The 23863-nt window shown below is 35.8% G+C and overlaps 1 protein-coding gene across 2 annotated transcripts in view; it reads left to right on the top strand.

Annotated features, from left to right (window-relative positions):
• The first annotated feature begins 9921 nt into the window (after window positions 1–9921).
• ulk4 (unc-51 like kinase 4) overlaps window positions 9922–23863 on the top strand; it is a 276239-nt gene continuing 262297 nt past the window's right edge. Inside the window, exons 1-14 of one of the 2 annotated variants that reach the window (XM_067401179.1) lie at window positions 9922–9973; window positions 11444–11581; window positions 11666–11765; window positions 11882–12021; window positions 12697–12865; window positions 15177–15278; window positions 16364–16447; window positions 16529–16604; window positions 16953–17057; window positions 20433–20530; window positions 21082–21151; window positions 21929–21992; window positions 23396–23503; window positions 23646–23706. In XM_067401179.1, the coding sequence (XP_067257280.1) occupies window positions 11444–11581; window positions 11666–11765; window positions 11882–12021; window positions 12697–12865; window positions 15177–15278; window positions 16364–16447; window positions 16529–16604; window positions 16953–17057; window positions 20433–20530; window positions 21082–21151; window positions 21929–21992; window positions 23396–23503; window positions 23646–23706 (1315 nt within the window). In that variant the 5' untranslated portion in view covers window positions 9922–9973. Of the gene's footprint in view, window positions 9974–11043; window positions 11339–11443; window positions 11582–11665; window positions 11766–11881; window positions 12022–12696; window positions 12866–15176; window positions 15279–16363; window positions 16448–16528; window positions 16605–16952; window positions 17058–20432; window positions 20531–21081; window positions 21152–21928; window positions 21993–23395; window positions 23504–23645; window positions 23707–23863 lie in introns of those variants that run through there. The other variant, XM_067401171.1, reaches the window with a different exon arrangement.

The raw sequence follows: 23863 nt of genomic DNA on the forward strand, positions 1-23863 counted from the left end.
TCATAATAGGGTAACTAAAATGTTCTACATGGTCAAACCAAACCCAAACAAGATCTTATGTTTTTATTAACCTTGGCAATAAACCACATGGTAAAATTCTGCTCAGTATTCCATTATCAAGATGGTGATTCTAAGCCAGTATCCACTCCCATTTAAAAACAAAGAATCCCAATACATCCCGATTACAACCCATTACACGTTTTATTCTCACCCAAGACTGACAGCTTAAAATACTAAAATGTCCTGCACTGTTTGTGATGCCTCAAATTAAAAATATGTGCTGTTTTTTTGACCAGTTTAGTTTACATATTGAATACCAGTGTTTCTATTAGAAAATCTCATCTTTCCGCTGTGATATTCAGTGAATGTGTGAGTAATGGACTACATTCACCACAACTTCTCTGAGATTGATCAATGGTTTGATCTCCATTCAACACCATTCTTCCACTCCTGCAGCCCAAAGCGGTCTCATGTTCTAAAGGGATATGCAATGCTTTTAACCTCTTGTCTGTCTATAAAGGCCAGCTATAAAAGATCAGATGCAGGCAAATGAAAAACACATCAAAGAATTCTATGAAACAAGCACTCAAAACAAAACACCTGCTGACTCGACAGGATCGCACATCTGAAACAATGCCTCATGCTGGTGTTATGAGTGGGGATTTTAGTTCCCATGACAACCAATAGACTGCACAATCTCTTCTATAACTGCTCACTGTTTCCTCTAAAATATGTTATTATGAGGTAGGCTGTTATTGTAAGAAAATAATGAGTCTCAGGCTTTAGACTTTATCATTTTCGATGTTGATGATGTCCTGCAGATCCTAATTCATTAAACACTCCCAGGAGTCACATGTCTGATGTCTAAACATTTGTTGGATTATGGAATATTTTGACAACAGAACAAGCCAATGTTCTGCAACACAATGTTTCTAAGAGCATATATAATACACAGTGACATTATTATTTTAAAAAAATACAAATTCGATAAGAAGTAATAATTATTTTTCCACCTAGTAACTTCTTACAGACTGATTCCTATCATATTTCACCCAAGTATATGTGTGATATATATACAAATCATTGAGAAAGAAAATCATTGTGCATTACTATAATCATGTAAATAATGTCACTGTGCAAACAGATCTTGATAATCCTAAAAATTGGTATAATTTTGTAATATATTTGAAATGATTTATTGTGAAATATTAGAAATAAAAAAATATTATATTTATAATATATTATAAATATAATATGTAATAACATTTAAGTAATTTACTTGAGACATTTGATTTTCTGTGTGTGTGTATAGATACATATATATATATATATTTATTTATTTATTTTTTATTCAATTATTTAATTATTTAATTTATATATATATATATATATATATATATATATATATATATATATATATATATATATATATATATATATATATATATATATATATATATATATATACACACACACAGAATCAAATGTCTCAAGTAAATTACTTAAATATTATTACATATATTTATAATATATTATTATAAATTAAATTTTTTTTAATTTCTAATATTTCACAATAAATCATTTCAAATATATTACAAAATTATACAAATTTTTAGGATTATCAAGATCTGTTTGCACAGTGACACAATTTATATGATTATAGTAATGCACAATGATTTTCTTTGACAAGGATTTCCTTTAAAAAAAAAAAAAAAAAAAAAAAAAAAACTAAATTAAATCAAAATGTTATATACACATAATGTTTATGTGTAATTTTCTTGCATTATAACAATGAGAGGTTTTCTTTTTTAATTACAGTTGTAATAAACGGTAAGGGATGCCTCATTGTCTTAAAAAAAACTTTTTTTTTCTGTTAAAATATGAGCTGGACATATTCTTGATAGGTTTCTGAGATTCACCCTATAACACAACAATATTCAGTTTACATCAAGTTATCTGAAACTCAAGCAGGAATCAATATTCTGCCTTACAGACAAACTAAAAGGCTGTTTCGGGAATATCATGTGGCCTTAAAAACATTATCCACGAGCAATGTGCAGAAAGGTGTCCATAAACTATTAATAAAGTGTCTACTCAGTTCACAGCACAATTAACCGTTGCTTTTTCCCTAATGCTATAAAAGCTTTAATGCTCCAATAAAGTTTAAAAAGTGAGAGAGAGATTTACTTTAGTACTCAAACTCTGTCTCGGACAAGCAGCCTCCTCCTATTATGTTTCTGGGACCATCTTTAAATGCAGGGCCCATTCAGGAGGCCATGGGACAGGGGCGAAAGACCTACCCCCACCACACCCTCACACAAAGGACCACTCTTTAAGACAAAAAGATAGAGGTTAATAAGCTACAGTGAGCCCTGTCGCATTAATTCCCCTACTTGCTGCCTTAACTTGTAATCTGGCCACTCAATTTCCCAAGCATGCTGGTTCAACAAGCAAATTATGTGGAAAATATTTGCAAAATTCAGCTCTCCTTCTCAAGCCTTTGTTGGCTTCCACTCATGCCTTGTATTTCCCAACCACTCACAGAGAGACAGAGAGAGAGAGAGAGAGAGAGAGAGAGACAGAGAGACAGAGAGACAGAGAGACAGAGAGACAGAGAGAGAGAGAGAGAGAGAGAGAGAGAGAGAGAGAGAGAGAGAGAGAGGTGATGGCATGAACTCTGTGTTAGGTCATTTTTGCCGGGTTTCTGTGATTGGGTAAGAATCCATCTTGGATTCTTTGGAAAGCATGAGCTCATTAGACAGAAAGATCAGCTCTTCCAGTTTGTTTAAGGCAGATATGTGCTTATTTCCTTCATTCATAACAGGACAGACAATCTGAACATGAGGAGGCCCTGCCTTGCAGAAAAAAAAAAAAAATATTCCGATTGAATTACGGTTGCTAGGAGACCACTGTAAGGGACCTCTGTCGGATACCTGACTAAACAAATTCCTGATTTATTCAGCATATATTTCTACTGTCTCACTGATCTAATGGATCTATTATCATCTGTGAATGTGCCTCTTTTTGAAGTCTCTCTTTAGTTTAATCTGGGTGATTAAAGGAAAAATACAGTGTTGGTTATAGATAGGGGTTTGATAAGACAAACCTGCTTGGTTCCAAACATTCTTCTAAATATCTTCCTTTACAGAACAGCAAAACAAAGAAATTTACACAGGTTTGGAACTTGAGGGTGAGTAAATGATGACAGAATTTTCATTTTTGGGTGAACTATCCTAACTAATCATCTTGTAATGAATGTCATTTCAGTTCTACTTTCTAAGTATGAATTATCATACGCTTTGAAAGACAACAATATACAAGCGCTGTAAAGGGTTTTGCCACAAAATCAACTGACTAGCTTTTCTCCTGAATGATTTCACATGAGTCTCTTCAGACCTTACTGTACATGAATTATGAGCTTCCAGAACTTCTGATTGAGGCTGTGACCTAATTGAACTCATTTCCACAAATTGAATATAGAAATAAAAACAGTATAAATAGCAAAAATAAATAACACCATTTTTTCTTAGTCAAGTGCAAACAATAAGAGCAACCATAATCAAAGTACTCTCTCAATATTCAAATTGCAAGCAGAGATCAAAACTAAGAGGTGGTTACTACACAGCCCAGCCTAAGATAGCTTTGATATTGGGAGACAGGCTATTGCATGTAGCCTAATTCACGTGCATTGCGTTTTACTTTCGATTTCGAATTTACAATCGCACATACTCTGTGTATAGGGAGCGGAGGTGCTGAGTGTGCATTTTACAAGATAAGACATTAATCAGGCTCTGTTGTGCAACGAATCCGCCGCCATGGTCTTGTCGGTCATCTCGCCTTACTTTTGTCATGTGATCAGTGAACTGTGATTCCAGTGTGCGACTCTGCAGCTCGTGCTGGATGAGCAGAGCAGACGTTTCTAAAAGTTTACAATTGAAATTTTATCCAACTGAATTAAATGGTTTTTATTTCTATATTTAAAAAAAAAGCCGCTGTGGGCACTGTAATGTAATTTAAATTAGGGCTGCACGATATATCGCATGAGATTGTCACGCGCATTTCATCAATAAAGCCGGTTCCCTGATTACCGCTAAATCGCCATCACCTGCTTTCAAATGCAGCGGCATTTAATACACATAGCCGTAGATCACTGAAAAGCCACGCAATATCGCGTTCATATCGCAGATGAATCGCCTTCGATAATGAACGCGATATTGCGTGGCTTTTCAGTGATCTACGGCTCTGTCTATTAAATGCCACTCCATTTGAAAGCAGGTGATGGAGATTTAACGGTAATCAGGGAACCGGCTTTACTGACGAAATGCGCGTGAAAATCTCATGCGATATATCGTGCAGCCCTAATTTAAATGTAGCGGTGGCATATTCTATGCTAATTTCACCCTCATGCCTCGTCATGGCAATACTGAGAGACAGCTTTTCACCTTGACGAGAAATCTCGTCATATTTTAATATCATGAGATCTTGTGGAATGAGATCTCGTCACACCACTAATTATAGATTGTATGTATGGTTATAGATTAAAATTAAATCTGTTCATTATATAAAGCGACCATGTCTCATCAGAAAATTTAGACTGAACTGCTCAGTTCATATGAATTAGCTTTACAATATCTTTATCAACTTTTTGAAGGGTCAAAGTGGTAGTCAAGCTGTCAATGGAGAGATAGAAAGCTTTCAGATTTCATTACAAATATCTTCATTTGTATTCCGTAGATAAACAAAAGGAACAACATGAGGGTTAGTAAATTATTACAGAATTTTCATTTTGCCCTTTATATTATATATATATATATATATATTAATTATATAAATCATGAAGTATATGTAGACAGGCCTAACATAGTGCCTCATCACCCTCTGACTTGTCTGGCTATCACCAGACCAAGCTCAATTTAAAATTGAACATTGGCCTGGGGAGTCTGTATGTATTTTCTACTGCACAAGAGGCGTGATCAACAAGCATTATTCATGCAATTGGATAGTCCTTCAACCAATCAGATCAACGATCCGGGTGACATACTTTGCGGAGCGACGCGGAAACTCCAGGCAGGCTTAGTTTGTAGCATTGATCAGCGGTTTGCAGAAGCAGCAATGGCATCAAGCGATTTTTGCAGGTTGTGCAAAAAAAAACATTAAAATGAGTGGTATTTACACCCACTCGAGCGATTTGTTTGCTAAACTAAAGAAGTCATTCAGCATCGTCGAGAGGTTAAAAGGAACTGCCCTCGCTTCTCTATCGTCATCCTGTTATACCCGCCAATAGCGGGCAAGGTGGATAAAGCCAGTCTGTGATTGGTTCCCGTAATAGTGTAACAGAAGCAGCAGAAATGAATGTATGGGTTTCCAGACTGAGTTGCCGGGCGATTTGATTTCGATTTGATTTGCGATTTGTGCTGCTTCTGTTACACTTTTACGGGAACCAATCACAGACTGGCTTTATCAGGCTGGGTTTACCCAGTCTACCCTCTGACAGAACATTGCATAAACTTTCAACTATGTAAAACAAAACAAAAAATAAGTAAATAAATAAACAGGAGGACCCCATGTAGGCTAACATTCAAGAGTGTACGATCGAGAAGATTTTTAAATGTTTTTGAAAGTAAAAGATAAAACAGTAGTATTGTGTAATAATTTAAAATAAAATTACATTTTAAATAAGCATTTTTTATTTAACATACCTTAAAATGTAATTTATTCCTGAGATGGCAAAGCTTTTTTTTTCAGCATCAAATAGTCTGAGAAGCGCTAAGAACAAGAAACAGGAAGTGAGCTCTATTAATAGCACGTGGTTGTATTTTTGCCGCTTTGCTATGACACTTCCATAGACGAATGATTTTGCTATCCATTTTGATTAAGCACAAATTACATTTCACCGAACAGAGCTCTGGTGCACCAGTGTGTGGATGTAAATACAGTTATGTATGAGAACTACAATTGGACAAATTTTATTGCAAAACAATGAAACAGACCTCGAAAAGTCACAAATATAACAAGATTACACATAACCCAAATACCCAATATCCTACATCTTATCATGTGCAGTCAACACAGATGGTAGATAGTGGAAGAGGTCTATGTGCACACAGAGGAACTCTGAAGATCACTTGGCTCAGTTCCCTCTGGATTGAGATTACAACCAAAAGAAAGAGCAGAGTTTTTTCAGAGGTAACATATGCCTTTCATGAGAGGCAATCAAGACAACAATGCATGTCCAGAAGAAGAAAATCAATAGAGTGCATTTAAAGGCTGTGGCCTTTCACCTCTCAAAGAGCCCTGGTCAGACGGGGCAGGCTATCATTTACATTGCTTATTAGTAAAAAACAGCTTATTATTAAAAATGTAGATGTCTATCTACCAAACAGGTTATAAATAATTCTATAATGTCTCGTAATCCGGGAAAGACAAGACATAGAAAATGGATTTGCATGATGTCTTTGATGTGTCTGTAATTGGGCAAATTTCAGCAAGTATTCAATATTTAATTGTAGTTGTTCAGTTATCCTATTTTTACATTTATAAACCATCTTTACCAACAGCTAAAGTTATGGTTATCTTTAAAATCACTAATATATCTAATAGTTTCTATAAAACTTGAGCAAACCTCAAAATAAATATTATCAATTTTTTTTCCCACAATGTTGTGATGACTAAGATAACTTGTAGAAACATCTTTTAGTTTTTTTTTAACCTGTTAGCATTCCGTAGCGCTAATATTTGTACATCCTAAATATAAATATCACTTAAAGATACTTTAAAAAAAAATATCTAGGGTATTTTAGAACTCTTCAAGTTCAAGCCATGAAAAGGAATCATATCTTAATAAAGCTGTTGATGTGAAGCAATAAGAAAGCAGTAGTAAAGGGTTCAAAAACTGTCATCAATTACTCAACCTCATGTCATTCCAAAATCATAGATTTTGCTTGTGCGCATCAAGCAAGCAAGCTTGAGCTTGTTTACCAAAATTTTGCTGATAACTTTTGTGTGAATAAAAGCCTGTATTAAATCTGCTAATCATATTAAGTGACCGTGTCACTTCAGAAGACTTTGAACAAACTACTTGATTCACAATAAGGATTTCTTATACAATCTTTTTATGAATGTTTTGAAGCATCAGAGTTTTGTGAGACTTTGGAACCGTGTACACGACACCATTTTCAACTAAAAATGTAAAATTTTCTATGTGTTTTGGACGTTAATTTACATGACAACAGTGTTTTTGGGGCCTAAAAACACAAACTTTTGAAAACGGGTTTCAAAGTGCAAATGTTTGAAAACAATACCATTATAGTCTCCATGTAAACTGCAAAAAAGCAAATTTGTGAAAACGGTGACATTATGCACATGCATATTACGTGTTCAGTCTATAGGCGCATAGCGTTTCTTTACAAAGTGACATCGCCAACTACTGGCCTGGCATGAACAATATAGCTATTTTAGTTGTTTTCAAGGATCCATGTGAACAGGGATCGTTTTGACAATGTTGTCAGAAAATGCAAAGGAAAAACTTTTCTGTTTTTAGTAGAACATCTTGTTTTAATGGAGAGACTCAGATTTCATTAAAAATATGTTCACTTGTGTTCCAAAGATGAACAAAAGTCTCATAGGTTTGGAACGACATGAGGGTGAGTAAATGATGACAATTTTCATTTTTGGGTAACCTTTTAAGTGTACTTGCCTTTTAGATGAACTTGATAAAACAATTTTTGTTAGACACCATTACTCAATTAAACAATCATCATCAAAAAATCATAAGAGAAGACAAAAGCAAAAAACAAAACAAAACAAAACAAAAACTAAACAAAAATACACCATATGAGGAATACAAATGAAAAAAAAAAACACACTTTTTTCTGTCAGTCTAATATTACCAAGGGTGAGTTATGAAAAGAGTCAAGCATGTGCAGATACACCTCTACGCAGGCAGCTAGTTATTGTGAGCCAGAGAGCTTGACCTCTATGAGAGAGGACATATCGTAACGAATCTCAGCCGTTACAGCATGAACTCAAGCACACGTGCTCATGAAAGCAAACCACACATGCAGAAACAAATAACCCTGGAGGAAAAAGTGTGCTCATGTCTCTCTCTATATGCTTTCTTGGTCACTAGGGAGGATACAGCTGCTGCTATTCAGATGACTATGAAACAGACATTCCTATATTTGAGCATATGATGTTATTATGCAACAGGATTGTAATCTTTTATAGGATTAGAAATCACACACTTTCTGTTTCACTTCACATTTCTACATGAACCTTTCTTGAACATTACAACACACCATAAAGGAGCACTGCTGTGAAATTTAGTACGTCATGATAAGATTAAATCTGATCTGTGATCAGCAGAACTTTGGGATAAAGCCAGCTGTGAAAGTAACTTGATGTTTCATTAGAAATGACAGCTAGTACACTAAATTTTGTCAAGTATTCACCATATTTTCAGCGGTTGACGTTATAAATCATTGGAATTCCTACAAAATTGCATCAGATGATTTTGCAAATAAACTTAAGCATGTTACTGAAGAGAGAAAAACAATATTTGAAAACATTTATAATTATAGTAATATAGGACTTAACTAAAGTAGTGTTTCACCTCCTACGTTTCATCATGTTTATTTTTGCCTGTCCTGATGGGCACATGACTTGTGTGATATCGTCACCAAAATAGTAGGACTGAAGGATCAGATTAACTTTCTACCATCTGCTTGTATAGGGTATCACTCTCAATTTTTTTCTCTATATTTCCTAGAAAAACTCATTTTAGGTTGATAAGTGCGTGATTTCCCTCTGATGAGGTTTAATTCTCAAGAACCAGAAAATCTGGACTAAAAGTATAGATGAATAAAGGACAAGTATTGCTGCTTGTAACCTTTTTACTTGAAAGGTCAAGTACGGTCACAGTTTCAACTGAGCTGCTCTAATAAAATCAAATCTTAAGTGTATTAAAGGAATGAGACTGATGTAATCAGATTCCATAATCTGCTTGAGTTGTAGTGAGAGCTTATTAAAAATTGCATGCTGAAGTTTGCAGTTGGGCATGAAGTCAAGTCATAGGATAGATGTTTCTCCACTGAGCCTACAGTGGTTGGTCTTCAGCTGGTCTCTCAATCTGACCAAGCTGAAAAGTGCCATAAATAAACGAGCCAACAGACCAGCATCTAAACATATGGATGTATCTCAAAACTTAAATAAGCCGGCTTCTTGCAGCACTTTTTGGCATCATTCCAGTCAGCTGTCTAGCTAGGCAGCTCACTAGATTTTGGGACACAGACAGCATACATACACAATGGCTAAACATATTTAGATGATGAAAGGCGATGATGTTGTGTGAGTGTGTGTGTGTCATCTTACCATATGATGAAGGCTGTCCTTAAAGCAAAAACAATACAAATAGTCCAGATCAGATGCAGGTTTACTTGAAAAGTCGTTGAAGACAATCCTTTTTCTTTTCTTTTTTTTTTTTTTTTAAGAACCTTAGAGTTGTAAAACTAAATTATTTAGTAGGCTATTTAACAGACAAACTTTTCGACGTAGCGGACATTATTTTGTAAGTATCCAAAAACAAAGTCTCTGGCTCCTTTTCAATGGACCTGCTGAATAAAAAGTAGCACAGCGATACTGCCCAGTTTGGTATTTCTGTTCTTTAGGAGATCCGAACATCTGTAATACCCCTCAACGAAGCTCTGGACGAAAGAAGAGCAAATGAAGATGATATACTATCCCCAATAATAAGGACGTTATGATGCCCAGAATCTCATCCGAAAAGCCGGTATCACACGCTGCTCTCCGCCCCAGACATACACTGATCTCTCCCTCCCTCTCCCTCTCTATGAGAGCATGACGCCACTCCCCATTCTCAGTGTAGAGCTTTTGCAACTCTTTCACAATTACACGTTGAAGACAGCATGTTTGACCGTTTTTCGTTCTTTTTTCCTGCTCTTTATAATCAAATGGTGTACGTTCAATTTCAGTTTAAAAGTAGTCCACTTCATTGGAATGACTGTCTTGTACGGAGCCCCTAAAAGGACGTGGTGGTGGAAAAAAAATGGGGATGGCAGGACATTTTTTAAAAAAAAAAAAAGTCAAATCTTTTGCGTTCCCTCGCAAAGATATTTGCGTTCCCTCACAACACTTTTGTGTTCCCTCGCAAAGATAGTATATCGTTATCATCCCTTGCTGTGAGCTCGGACAAAAACTTCCTCTTTAATGCCCCGCTGGCTGGCAGTAGTGTTTCAGTCAGCTTCATACGTTAATAATGCACAGAAATAATGCGCAGCTCATAGAGTTTGAAGTTGTTGGACTCAAATATGAGGAAATGTGGTCAGTGCTTAAGTCAAGGAATTCAGTAAAGTTGGCAAAATTCGAGCTTCCCGGATCAATAACTCGTGAGCTAAACATTGTTAAAACACAAATGCAGCTTCTTCCAATTATTGTAACCTAGACAACGAGTTACAACAACCAATTTTTCTCAAATGTGCTTGATAATAAATTGGTCTCTATGAACAGGGGGCGGAGAGACAGGTCTGAAGGGACCGTCCACCACCACCACCCTTTGGGGCTCCGTAGTGTTTCACACTCACAAAGTGACAGAAAAAAGTGTCAGTAATGTTACAGGTTACTTCATCAATATCATAAAATTAAAATACAAAGCGAATATTAATGTATATGGTTACATAATATTAAACATTTGACACATTTAAATATGTATTTTTTTTAATATGTAAACGTAAATATTAGAGAAAGCGGTGAAATGTAACCGGATGCTGTGGAGGCGCATGCTCAGTGGAACATGTTTCCTAAACGCAAGAGTGCGTCCTCTTCTGTATCCTAGCAACGAGGGATCGTCCAATAGTAGGGGTGTTGAGATATTTCGAAGTTGAACACAGATATAAAAAAAGGCATACGTTTAATTTTTAAATATATTTCTACAAATATTTTCAATATGTATGTCTTTTACAAATGCAATGATATTATATCATTATAATTAAAATTGCTATTTTAAATGCTTTGGTCTTAGAACTGAAAAGACTTCCCCTCGCGCGAGTTAGTTTCCCTTCTAATTTTGTGTCCGTTTGTCAGTTGCCTACCGCGCGCAGAGAAACTTATACAAAAGATAACTAACGTACACCCGCATTTAAGCCCAATAAATTGTTAAAACATTACAAAAAGAACAGGGAAATGTTTTAAATATGGTGTTAATCGGTCCGCGTGTGTACTGTTGAATATTCGTAACGTCTGTATGGTCAGGAAGCTGTGTTTGTAGTTAGTACTGTGAACTGCCAGTGAGCTCGAGCTCTCATTCTCACGTGAGACTTTGAAGGTGTGTTTATGTGATTATTTTGCATCTAAACACTGGCTTTCAAAGCTGACGTGTTTTATAAGGTTGTATTGGCGTTAATGTTCGTGCTTTTTTATCGCTGCATAGATGGAGAACTTTATTTTATATGAAGAGATTGGGAGAGGTAGCAGATCAGTTGTTTATAAGGGCAGAAGGAAAGGCAGCATACATTTCGTGGCCATCATCTGCAGTGACAAATCCAAGAGACCTGAATTAACAAACCATGTATGTAAACGTAATATTTCTTCAGCTATTTGTTTTAAACAAACTGTATCCCTATGTTTGATAAATGTCACATTATCTCCACAGGTGAGACTTCTTCATGACATTAAGCATGACAATGTGGTGTCTTTCTATGAATGGTATGAGACTAGCAACCATCTGTGGCTGGTGGTGGAGATGTGCACAGGTGAGATCTCTGAAGTTTTATTAGTGTACTAAGTCTGCTCTAATACCTGCTTTTCTAGCTATTTAAATCTAATGCTTATGTTTTGCTTGACTGTAAGTTTTTTTCTTTTTTTCTAGGTGGATCCCTGGCAGCACTGATCGCTCAAGATGAGTGCTTGTCTGAGGATGTAGTACGAGAGTTTTCCATTGACCTGATAAAAGGTCTTAAATACATCCATGACTCTGGCATTGTTGTCTCAGATCTCACACCTGCAAAGGTATAAGCATCACACCTGCTAGGCAAGCCATTGTAATGTATCTCCATCCTGAGCTGGTGTCATATTACACCGTAAACAGAGTTTTACAGTGGGCTGCTTCTAGGTATAAAACAAAATACCCCCCTCGGAACAACATCTCTTCTCAAATGAGGTGTGCAGGACAATAAACACTCTCCTCCAACAACCTGTCACTCACATGAGGTCACAGCAATTAGCAAACAACAGAGATCCAATCAAATCCAGTTGGACAAAGTCTTGCCCTACATTTTTTCTTGTTCAAGAAGAAGGTTCACTTGAATTTACTTAACCATAGGGAAGAAAAGCAATAGCGACTTCTGTTTCATGCAGATTTAATAATATTTTCTACCCTTTAAAACCACATTCTTTTTGATACCATGTTTTTATGTTGTTCTATGCTGTTTTATATTACTTCTTTATGCCATTTAGTATGCTCGACTTATGATAATTATGTGATCCTTATCAAACTTTGTTTTTAAGTTTTGTTTTGTTTTCTTAAGTTTGTTTTACCTACAAGTAGTATTGCTAAATAAATGAAACAACTACTCATTTAAAACAAACGCTGTTAGGATAAGATTAAGTTTATATACCAATAGTCTTTTTTTGCCTTTCATTTTTCTCAAATCTTAGCTAATATGTTACTATGTATTTATGCAGATTTTGTTGGATGGACCAGGAACTCTAAAGTACTCCAATTTCTGCCTGGCCAAAGCTGAAGGAGAAAATCTGGAGGAGTTTTTCTCTCTTGTGATGGCAGAGGAGATGGGAGCTGGAGACTGTAAAGAGAGCATTGTCTCTCCACAAAACATAAGGAACAGAATTAAAGGTCAGCAGGACTATCACTTTCACTTTTCACATATACAAAACAAAAAAAAAGTTCAAACATTATTAAATGCAAATGAACAGTCAGTAAAAATATACACTTATTACAAGCATAGATAAATATAATAAAGTTATATATAACAAAGTTACAAATAAAGTAACGTCTAACTGTAGTGTTCAGGTACAGAAATGTAGCCTAATAATAGGCCTTAATGTAAAGTAACACTATAGTGTTCTTTTCACTGTATCAATTAAATTTAGGGGGCTTTCACACTGGCAGTTTAACGAGTTCGTTTGCCCATATAATCTTTAGGGTATTAGGTTAGCTAATTTGGCTTGCTGTCCACTGAGGAGGGGCTCGATGAAGCATCTTCAACTCGAGCTCTGATACACCCCCCAGTGAATAAATATAGGATGTGATTACATAGGGCAAGGTACCTGAAATGAAGGTGGAGTTTGGGGAGGTGGAGGGATGCTGAAACAGCTGAGACGGAAGAGAGGTAAGCAGCTGCTTATATACTCTGGCTGTTGATTGGAAGATTAGATGGGCTCGCTCCTCCCTAAATTACGTTTAGGAACTTCACTTAGTTTGTAACAGGGCACGGCTTGTATGAAAAATTGCTAATGTGAAAGCTGTCATGCGAACCCGGGTGTGCACCGGGGTACCAAACCCGAGACTACCTGAAGGAGGTGGTCTGAGTTCGGTTGCACTCAAACCGTGCCGTGGTTCGGGTGAATATGAAAGCAACACGGACTCGGGTGCGCACTTGTTCAGGAAGTACAGTAACCTATGCATGCGTTTTCGCGATTTATAATGTATTTACTTTAATAAAACACATGTAAGAGATGATAGTGTTGATGATTTACCGTGGATTTGAGCAGGAGTGAGCCTGCAGTGTATTCACGTTCTGGCAGTGCAATCAGAGTGGCAAATGAAAGGTAATCAGCTGTCTCCTCAAAATAGGCTGCTTGCAAGCAGCCGAAAACTGTCTACATGCGGTGCACATACAGTAAACACGTGTCATTTACTCTGCTGCACATAATAGCAACACATTAATAAAAAAACTACATTTTTTGTCCCACGTTCTGTTTTCTATCATGCGCTTCTGTGATGACGTAAGATGAACGCAAACGCACCAGGGTTTAATAGAACAGACCAACGCTGCAGGGTGCAGCTGGAACAATCGCACCCGTGCTCGGACCGTGGCAAACGAGCCCAGTGTGAAAGCCCCCACAGATTAATCTTTGTTAAAGCTGTGTTTTTTGTTTGTTTGTTGTTTTTTTTGGATTAAAGGGTTAGTTCACCCAAAAATGAAAATTATGTCATTAATGACTCTCCCTCTTGTCGTTCCAAATCCGTAAGACCTCCGTTCATCTTCAGAACATAGTTTAAGATATTTTAGATTTAGTCCAAGAGCTTTCTGTCCCTCAAATTAAAATGTATGTACGGTATACTGTCCATGTCCAGAAAGGTAATAAAAACATCATCAAAGTAGTCCATGTGACATCAGTGGGTTAGTTAGAAGTTTTTAAAGGATCTAAAATACATTTTAGTCCAAAAATAACAAAAACTACGACTTTATTCAGCATTGTTTTCTGTTTCTGTTTCTGTATATCCGCTTTCAATCCACAGTGATGCTGCTGCTTCTTCTACGGCGGTTGGCATCCAGCTTATTGATGCATTACCGCCCCCTTCTGCTCCGGACAGTGACGCGATTAGGAAATCCGCGAAATGCACACCTATGCACCATTTTAAAAAATATAGCAACACCAAAATACAAACAATGTAGAGTAGCTTGAATACAGCGTGCGTCTCCCTCAGACTGTAAACAGATAACATGTTATCAGCGTCACTGTCCGGAGCAAAATGGGGCGGTTTTGTTATTTTTGGACCAAAATGTATTTTGGATGCTTCAAAAACTTCTAACTAACCCACTGATGTCACATGGACTACTTTGATGATGTTTTTATTACCTTTCTGGACATGGACAGTGCACCGTACATACATTTTAATTGGAGGGACAGAAAGCTCTCGGACTAAATCTAAAATATCTTAAACTGTGTTCCGAAAATCGGAACGGAGGTCTAACGGGTTTGGAATGACATGAGGGTGAGTCATTAATGACATAATTTTCATTTTTGGGTGAACTAACCCTTTAATTACATAGACACCAGCAGGTATTTATAGGCTACTGTCACTGCACAGATCCAATATTATGATACGCATCCAACTATCTATCTATCTAGTTTTCTAATGGCCTGTAATATCTTCACCGTTCACTTGTATGATTTATCATAAGATGTTTTTCTGGCAGGTTCTCCTGTGTATTGCGCTCCGGAGGTGTTGAGAGGAGCAGACTCCAGTGTCTGCAGTGACCTGTGGGCGTTAGGCTGCATCCTTTATGAAATGTTCACAGGTTACACATTTTACCATCTTAGCAAAATAATATCTAGTAAAATTCATATGTAATTTTCAATTTTAGTTTTGGTAACACGTTACCTAAAGCCTTTATATATAATGCATTATAAAAGTGTTTTAATGCCTATTGTGTACTGCACCTTATTATGCATTTTAATCTAATTACAGTGATAGGGCCAGATTTACTAACAGTTTGCCCCAGCGCAAACCTTTTGGCATTAAAAAAAAACTACTGTCGGGATTTACTAAAGACAGGCAGTGCAAAATTAGTGCTGAAAAGGTGTGGACTGAGTTGTTTTTGCGTCTGACCTTATTGCATGTGTAGGAGTTTCCCTTTCAGACACAAAATTTATGGGAGGAGAGTATTTAAATAAAACGTGATTAATTAATGTTTGCACTTGTCAATTTACTGGCATTTGCACCATTATTTAACACCCAAAAAAGCATGTCTTAGCCCATTTTATGACATGGCTGCAATTGTTGCTGCTAGGAGGAGACACAGCAGAGAACAGAGAGCACATGGTATACTGGAGAAAATATTTTCTACTCGTATTTATTTCTTCGGAATGCCAGAGGAAGATGTTATCCGTATATTACATGTAACAAGTTGCGTGTCGACCCGCACCTGATGAGCATCAGCTCTGCTTATTTGAGACCCAACACTAATGTGCACTGCTCTTGGTAGATTGTGTTGGTCATTATGTAAATGATGTTCTTTAATTTGCGTGTCAGCAGTAGATCACGTGCAAAACTTGCCACTCCCACCTGCGCATTTGTGGAATTGCGCTCTCACACTAATTTGCCCGGTTTAGTAAATCTGGCCCATGATGCTTTAAATTACATATCTATTCATTGTTACACATTTAGAAAGTATAATGCATTAAAACACATGACAGACAACAAATTTTAGATGTAACAAGGAATCTGCAAATATAATGCATTTTAACTTTGGTTACAAGTATTTATGAAAAGATATAATACATTACAACATACATTATGAGCAGCTATATGATACATTATACATAAAGGCTTCAAGTAAAGTGTTACCCAGTTCTCTGTCTCATTTTCTCTTTTGTTTCCAAGGCAAACCACCCTTTGTCTCTGAGAGTATGACTGGTCTAGTTGATCTAATTTTAAATGAAGATCCTCCACCCCTAAGACAAAAAGGTTTGACACCTGACATTTAACATATGTTTTTTTAAGTGTTCCTTTTATGACACATGTAATGACATATATTCTCTTTTTAAGAACCTGCTTTCTCACAGCCCAGTATAGAGTTTGCAAGGCTGGTCATGGGTTTACTTCAGAAAGACCCAGTAAAAAGGTACAGTATTTACTTTACTTTGTTACTAATAATAATAATAATTATTATTATTATTTTTAATGAGTAATTCATAAGTATTGAGTGATCACTCATTTCTCATTACTTGTGATATGAGATGGATACAATGATAGACACCAAATTGTTCTCTCAGCTCTTTAATTACAAAAAAAAAAAAAAAAAAAAAAAAAAATGCAATGCATTGTCTTGGACATTTGCCTAGAGTACCATGAATGATATGACCAGGAATAAAAGCATTCACTCTTTTCACACCATTGAACCTGTCACATTACATTAACATTGTAGCTTTAGTACTCATCTGTGAATCTCCTAAATTACTGTCATCTGTAGGTTAAGCTGGGACCTTTTAGTATCTCACCCATTCTGGAGGGAAGTGTTGTCAGAGGCACACATCACTATGGGAAAAGGGCAGGATGACGTCTCACTGATATCAAGGTACATTTGACAGTAGTGCCAAATATCCATTTGGTGTTCTTGACATTGTTCTGTTAAGTGTTAGTTTCCAGTGGACAAAATAAAGTACATTTTATTCTTATTTGAGAATCCGTTTCACTCGGATTTATGTCACAACAGGGAAGAAGCGACTTTGACAACTTCCATTTACTGCTGACTTTAAAGGGGACCTATTATGCAAAATTCACTTGCTCTTACATGGTGTTTGAAAATAAATGTGTGTCGGCACAGTGTGTACACAGCCACCCTATAATGGTAAAAATCCACCCACACCTTTTTTTAATCCTCATAAATCATAAGAAGCATCTCAGACTAAGCCGTTTGCAGTTTCTATGCAATGTGACAGACCCACTAGGCATGGGCCGGTATGAGATTTTGATGGTGTGATAAACGTAAGCAAAAATATCATGGTTTCACGCTATTGCTATTACAGCTCTAAAATTTAGTCTTATTTTAAGATGTCTAGAAAAAACAACAACTTTTTTCCCTTTGAACACAACATATTTATTTCTAAGCAACATAAAATATTTGGAAAAGTAGTAAACATGTATTTTAGGTTAAATAATTAAAATAATTTAATTCTTCTTAATTAAATTCAAATTAACTATATAAAATAAAATCAATTGTCATTTAAAGGATTAGTTCATTTTCAAAAAAATAAAAATAAATAAATAAATAATCCTGATAATTTACTCACCCCCATGTCATCCAAGATGTTTGTTCGTTCTTTCTTCACTCAAAAAGAAATTAAGGTTTTTGATGAAAACATTCCAGGATTATTCTCCTTATAGTGGACTTCAATGGCCTCCAAATGGTTGAAGGTCAAAATTAGTTTCAGTGCAGCTGAAGGGCTTTAAATGATACCAGACGAGGAATAAGGGTCTTATCTAGCGAAACGATCAGCCATTTTCGAAAAAAAAAATGTAAATGTATATGCTTTATATAAACAAATGATGCCAGGTGCCAGGTGATCATTTGTGTTTATAAAGCATATACAGTTGTATTTTTTTTTTTCGGAAATGACCGATCGTTTCGCTAGATAAGACCCTTATTCCTAATCTGAGCATTGAGTGATTTTCTGTTTTTCTTGTGTTGCTTAGTTCATATTAACAACATTTACAGCAGTAAGTACAGTTTATTATGCTGCTGTCACTTAAATACACAGATTTAATACACACCTGTGATTTCTTTGCTTGCCGTTTACATTCACAGACATAACCAACTGTGTTTATGTGATTTGTGTGTTTTTGACATAATATTGTGTGTTTGTGTTTGACAGTTTAAGCACAATAAGACCTGAAAGAGAACTTAGTTTAATATTGACAGGACGTGCCGTCTGACATCCAGCTTTCTGTGCATGTGCTTCGGATGTGTGCGCTCAGAAAACCATATATCAGAAGTTTAGACTGATATGGCTTTGAAGTTCATGCAGATTATAAACTTTCATGAAGATGAAGCACTGCAATATCACGTGAGCTTGACGCGATACAAGATGATAATCAAAACCAAACAGATGTTTAGTTTTTGGCAGAGTATCTGAGGCACAAGATATACAGGCTCCACGCTCTTCTGGAAAGCAAGGCAGGGAGCAGCAGCTCATTTGCATTTAAAGATACATGCACGAAAACAGCATGTTTTTCCTTTTTCCTTTTTCATTTATAACATGGTATGATAAATGATCTGTGAGGTATTTCGAGCTGGAACTCCACAGACACATTCTGGGGACACCATACATCATATTACGTCTAAAAAGTGGCATAATAGGTCCCCTTTAAAGAGTCTGGTGTTTGTATATGGCTCTGTAGATCATCTTGTGCACAGAAGCTCTCAGTCTAGCACTGATGCATTGAGTGGGGAAGCAGCCCTATGGCACACTTCATACACTGCCTGTGTGTTCAGCACAATGCCTTACACAATAAGCCATTGTCCCATCCTAGCAAACACAACAAATGCAGGTTATAAAAAGCTTTTTCAGTAGTATCGCTTCCTGCACTAAAAACAGACCACATCTGTTTCATTTGTTCCTAAGTCATTTGTTTTATGAGTCCAGGATAGTTGTGTACTTATGTTTATGCAATTGTGTTGCTATTAACAATGAAGAATCAGAAGTTATTGACCAAGTTTAAATATAGGTCAGGTCATGAAATGAAGACATTAATGTGTGCATGTAGATGTTTTAAGACAAAGCAGATTGATTAAATAGCAAACTTATATGATCCAGCTGATCTGATGAAGTTTGTAAGTGTGGAGTGATGCTGACTTTGGGCTTTGATTCTGATCTGAGCTGGTGTCAGCTGCTGTGAGTGGGCCAAAACAAAGACCATTGTGATTCAACCACAAGTCTGCATATAAAATAAGAAATGTTACTTGAGCACCAAATCAGCATATCAGAATGATTTCTGAAGGATCACGTGACACTTCAGTTTTGCCATAGGAAGATTTCTTTTTTTAAACTGAAATAATTTTAAATTACAACAATATTCCAAATATTACTGTTTTTAATGTATTTTTGTGTATGTATTCTGTCATCATTTACGCACCATCAAGTTGTTCCAAACCGGTATGAATTTCTTTTTTCTGCTGAACACAAAGAAGATATTTTGAAGAAAATGTGTGTCCAAACAGTTGATGGACCCTACTGACTTCCATAGTATGAAAAAAGAAATTAAAATAAAAGAATCCTATGGGAGTCAATGGGGACCATTGACTGTTTGGTTACTGACATTCTTCAAAATATCTTCTTTTGTGTTCAGCAGAAGAAAGGAATTCACACAGGTTTGGAACAACTTGAGGGTGAGTAAATGATTACAGAATTTTCATTTTTTTGGTAAACTATCCCTTTAAAATCTTACCACCCCAAAACATTTGATTTATAGACACACCAGTGATATTTTTACCAGTGATGACCAAATAAATCAAATTACCTTTGAAATTGTACATCTTGGTACTAGTATTTGTTGTGTTGCATTTAGTGATTTTATTGAACAAAATCAAACTATTGTCTCCAGGCAGGATGATTTTCATTACCGTATTACAGCAGTGAGTGTTTTTTGTTATTTATTTATATATATATATATATTATATATATATAGTTTGAGGAATCAAAAATTTAAGTTTTTTTATGTATAAACTGTTTATGTAATAAAATATGTTTTCGTAGTTTGTGTTGTCCCTTATCAGTGCAAAATGATCACAAATTAAAAAGGATTCATGCCAATATTGTCAAAAACACCACTTTTCTAGGGCGTTTCCAAACTTTTGGAGGGCACTGTAATTTTGTTTGTAAAATATGACCCATTCATTTTTATGTTTGTCTAGAGTGTTCTTCAATTGTGTGTGTGTGTGTGTGTGTTTCAGCCTGCATTTGGCCCCTGTGACTTCTCAGACAGCAGATGAAGCACAGACAGCACCTGCTGACCCAGCCAGCCCAAACCTCAGCAAGTCCTTCACATTAGGTAATGCAACAGACATGAGAGTCAGCACGTCCTGCCACACACACTGTATGTGCCTGCAAAGGGTCTGTGGATTTTATGCCTATGCTCTGTGCATGTGTGGTCGCCAAGCACGTACACATGTGCCAGCCTGTACAACTCATGTTCAGTTTGCATTACTGTACAAATGATATTTATGTTCAGTATTAAATCACATACACATCCGTACACTCAAGGATTAGATTGCCGCTGGTTAATACCACCATTGCATATTATCAGAGAGGGACTACATGACAGAAGAGTGAGCTTGTTATGTAACCGTGAATCATTGAAACTCTTTTGTGCTGTACATTGTGTTAAAATGTAATCTGTTAAAATGAGCATCATTTGGAACAGTAGAGCTGTATTAAAAAAAAAAAAAAAAAAAAAATCTTTAAATGTCCTGTTCTACAGATCTTTTACAGTGTTAACAAACTCAACATTTATACAAAAGAGTTCTTTTTTTATTAGGAGGACATTATTGTCATCATTATTTTTTGTCTGACCTTTTTCTTTGTGATGTTTTTGTATCATAGATAACGTGTTTGAGTTTAGACCAAAGTCTGCGCTGGACAGTGATTCCAAAGAAGCAATTTTCCTCCTCAGGTACCTCAACTCAGTCTCCTATATCTTAATTTATATCTCTCTGAACTCAAAATCCTCCATAAACACTTTAATGTGCCTATTACATGTAGTTACTTCTGTGTTCTTTGGACATGTTTGTGAACTATGAAATATAGTAAAATCATAATATTTTGATGAATATATTCTTAATTTTTTTTAATTTTTCTTAATCATCACTATTTTTAACACACAACACTACTACTAGTAGTAAAGTCCTCACTATGAGATAAATAAAAGTGTGTGTGTGTGTGTGTGTGTGTGTATATATATATATATATATATATATATATATATATACACACACACACTTTTATTTATCTCATAGTATATATATATATATATATATATACTTATATATATCTCATAGTATATATATATATATATATATATATATAATGTTAAATAACAATGTATTTTATTATTATTATTATTTTTTTTTAATATATAAAACATTTTTCTTTAAATAAAGAAATGTATACTGGTCAATTGTTGCCCCGCTTTTTCTTCTCTGCAGCTGGTCTAACTCATTCATTAAAAATGTAAATAAAATGAAACTTTTAGTTTTGTGAAGAAAAGTATGTGTAGGCACAATTTACATTTGTGTACAAAACTAATTTCAAACTTTTAGATGAAAAGGTTTTAAGATCATGAGACATTCAGTTAAGTGTGTGTAGTGTCGTATGTCATGAGGGGTGTTCAATGCTAGTATCAGGATATTCCAGTATATTTCAGTTGTGTTTTGTATCTCTGATCAAACAGCTCCAGACCAACTCCCAGAACAAGCACAGCTCGAGAGACAGAAGACAATCGGCATGAAATTCAAGTAAGTTCACAAGCATAACCATACAGTTGCCCTCCAAAAAGGTATTTGAACCCTTAAGACACACTTAGAACTGTACGAACATTGCATTATAACAAAGTATCAAACCAAGTGGCATCTCCAGAAAATTATGCTTGCTTTTCTCAAAACTAACTTCAATTTTCTAAGCCAGATTTGCAATGGCTTTTAACTAGTCCCACTGTAATTTATAGTGGGTGTATAAAGTCTTTACACAAGTGCTCTAGCAGTGTGTAGCCACAGGTTCCACTAGAGTTTGACAACCAGAACGTGTCCAAATACTTAAATATTTACATTTAAATATTATTGCAAATTTATTTTTGTGAAATGTTTTGTAAAATGTCCCACAGTCCATATAAAAAACAAAACAACAACAACAACAACAAAACATCACAGTGGAAAGCTGAGCCATTAGTTTATTCCTATGCTTGTTTATCAGTTAACCTCAGGCCTGCATATGTTTGCAGAATATCTTTTGTTAAACCACAGCACCATCTACTGGGTATATTTAACATTACAATTTGCCTCAAGCACATTTGCTGTGTCTTGAAGGCTGTGCGTGGCACACATCATTGAGGCTGCCTCTTTTCAGAAAAGTAACTATTCATTTCCAAAGTAAGAAATAAATTACAATAATTTACACCTTGCAAGGAATAGCAATCAATTTTATAGGGGTGTATTTTCTGAAATGGGACATCCTTGACATATGTGGCTGACAAATGTGACCTCTGGAGGGTACAGCCATCAAAATGAGACAGAAATTGGCTGCGTCTTAATCAGCTCCCTAGTTTAGAGTCAGTGCGATCAGGGAGTCAGCCATTTTAAGGGCTGTCTCAATTGTAAAATCCTTCCAGTGCACTGAAACGTTTGCTCCCTAAAAAATCCCACAGTGCACCATGAAAATGTGTCCCAATGTGGGTCAGGGGTCCTTACTAGTGCCTGAATTTGTGTACACGATATACTGGTTCATGACCTAGGAAGCTACTAACTAATAAATAATGCCAGTCACAGCAGCAATCTTTCTCCCCTCCGCCATCTTTAAAGTTTATGGCCCGCCCAACTTGGGAACTTAAATACGGTAAATACGACTTGAGAGTGCATTCATATCCAATTTTTAACTAGGAAACTCTTTACTATAATTCCAATAGCACATGAAGGCAGCATTAGCTTCAACCCTAATTAAACACACCTGAACCAATTAATCAAGATCTTCAGGATTACTAGAAACAGGAAGGTGGTGGAATACGATTCGATAACCTTGCTCTGTATTATTTTTTGCAGTGGTACAGGAATATAGTTTTACAGTTTGCCAGAAGTTAATTTCTTAAACAGTACTTGTACTTTTTAAGCAGTGTCAATAAAAGGATTGTGTTGCATGTGTTTCGTAGGAATCCAGTGTTATGGTGGAGGAACAGAGTGATATGAACACCTGTATTAAATCACTTTTATACACAGACAATGACCTCACAGTGACTCCCATCATGGATAACCCAAAGGTAAAGAGACCTTCAGTCCAACAATATAGACCATGTCTGAGGGACCTGTTGTCTAAACTTTGTGTCCCTATTTTGTTGTGAATATGACAACGCTCTGTCTAACCAACAGTGGTTTTAGTTTCTAATTCTGCTCTATTTTTAGATTTTAAAGACTGCTCCAGTTCGTTTTGACCCCAAAACGCTTTGTGTACCAGCACACTCAGGTAAACTGGAAGATCTCATGTTTTTTTTTTTTTAATCATCTAGTGTTTATAATCACCTTAATGTCATTCCAAGCCAGTATTACACATTCTATAGATTTATTAATGAATTGGTAGGTTCAAGTTCACATAAATAATTATTTTATGAATTGTACTTTGA

Source organism: Chanodichthys erythropterus, chromosome 2, assembly GCF_024489055.1.
Source record: "Chanodichthys erythropterus isolate Z2021 chromosome 2, ASM2448905v1, whole genome shotgun sequence".
NCBI classification, from domain to species: domain Eukaryota; kingdom Metazoa; phylum Chordata; class Actinopteri; order Cypriniformes; family Xenocyprididae; genus Chanodichthys; species Chanodichthys erythropterus.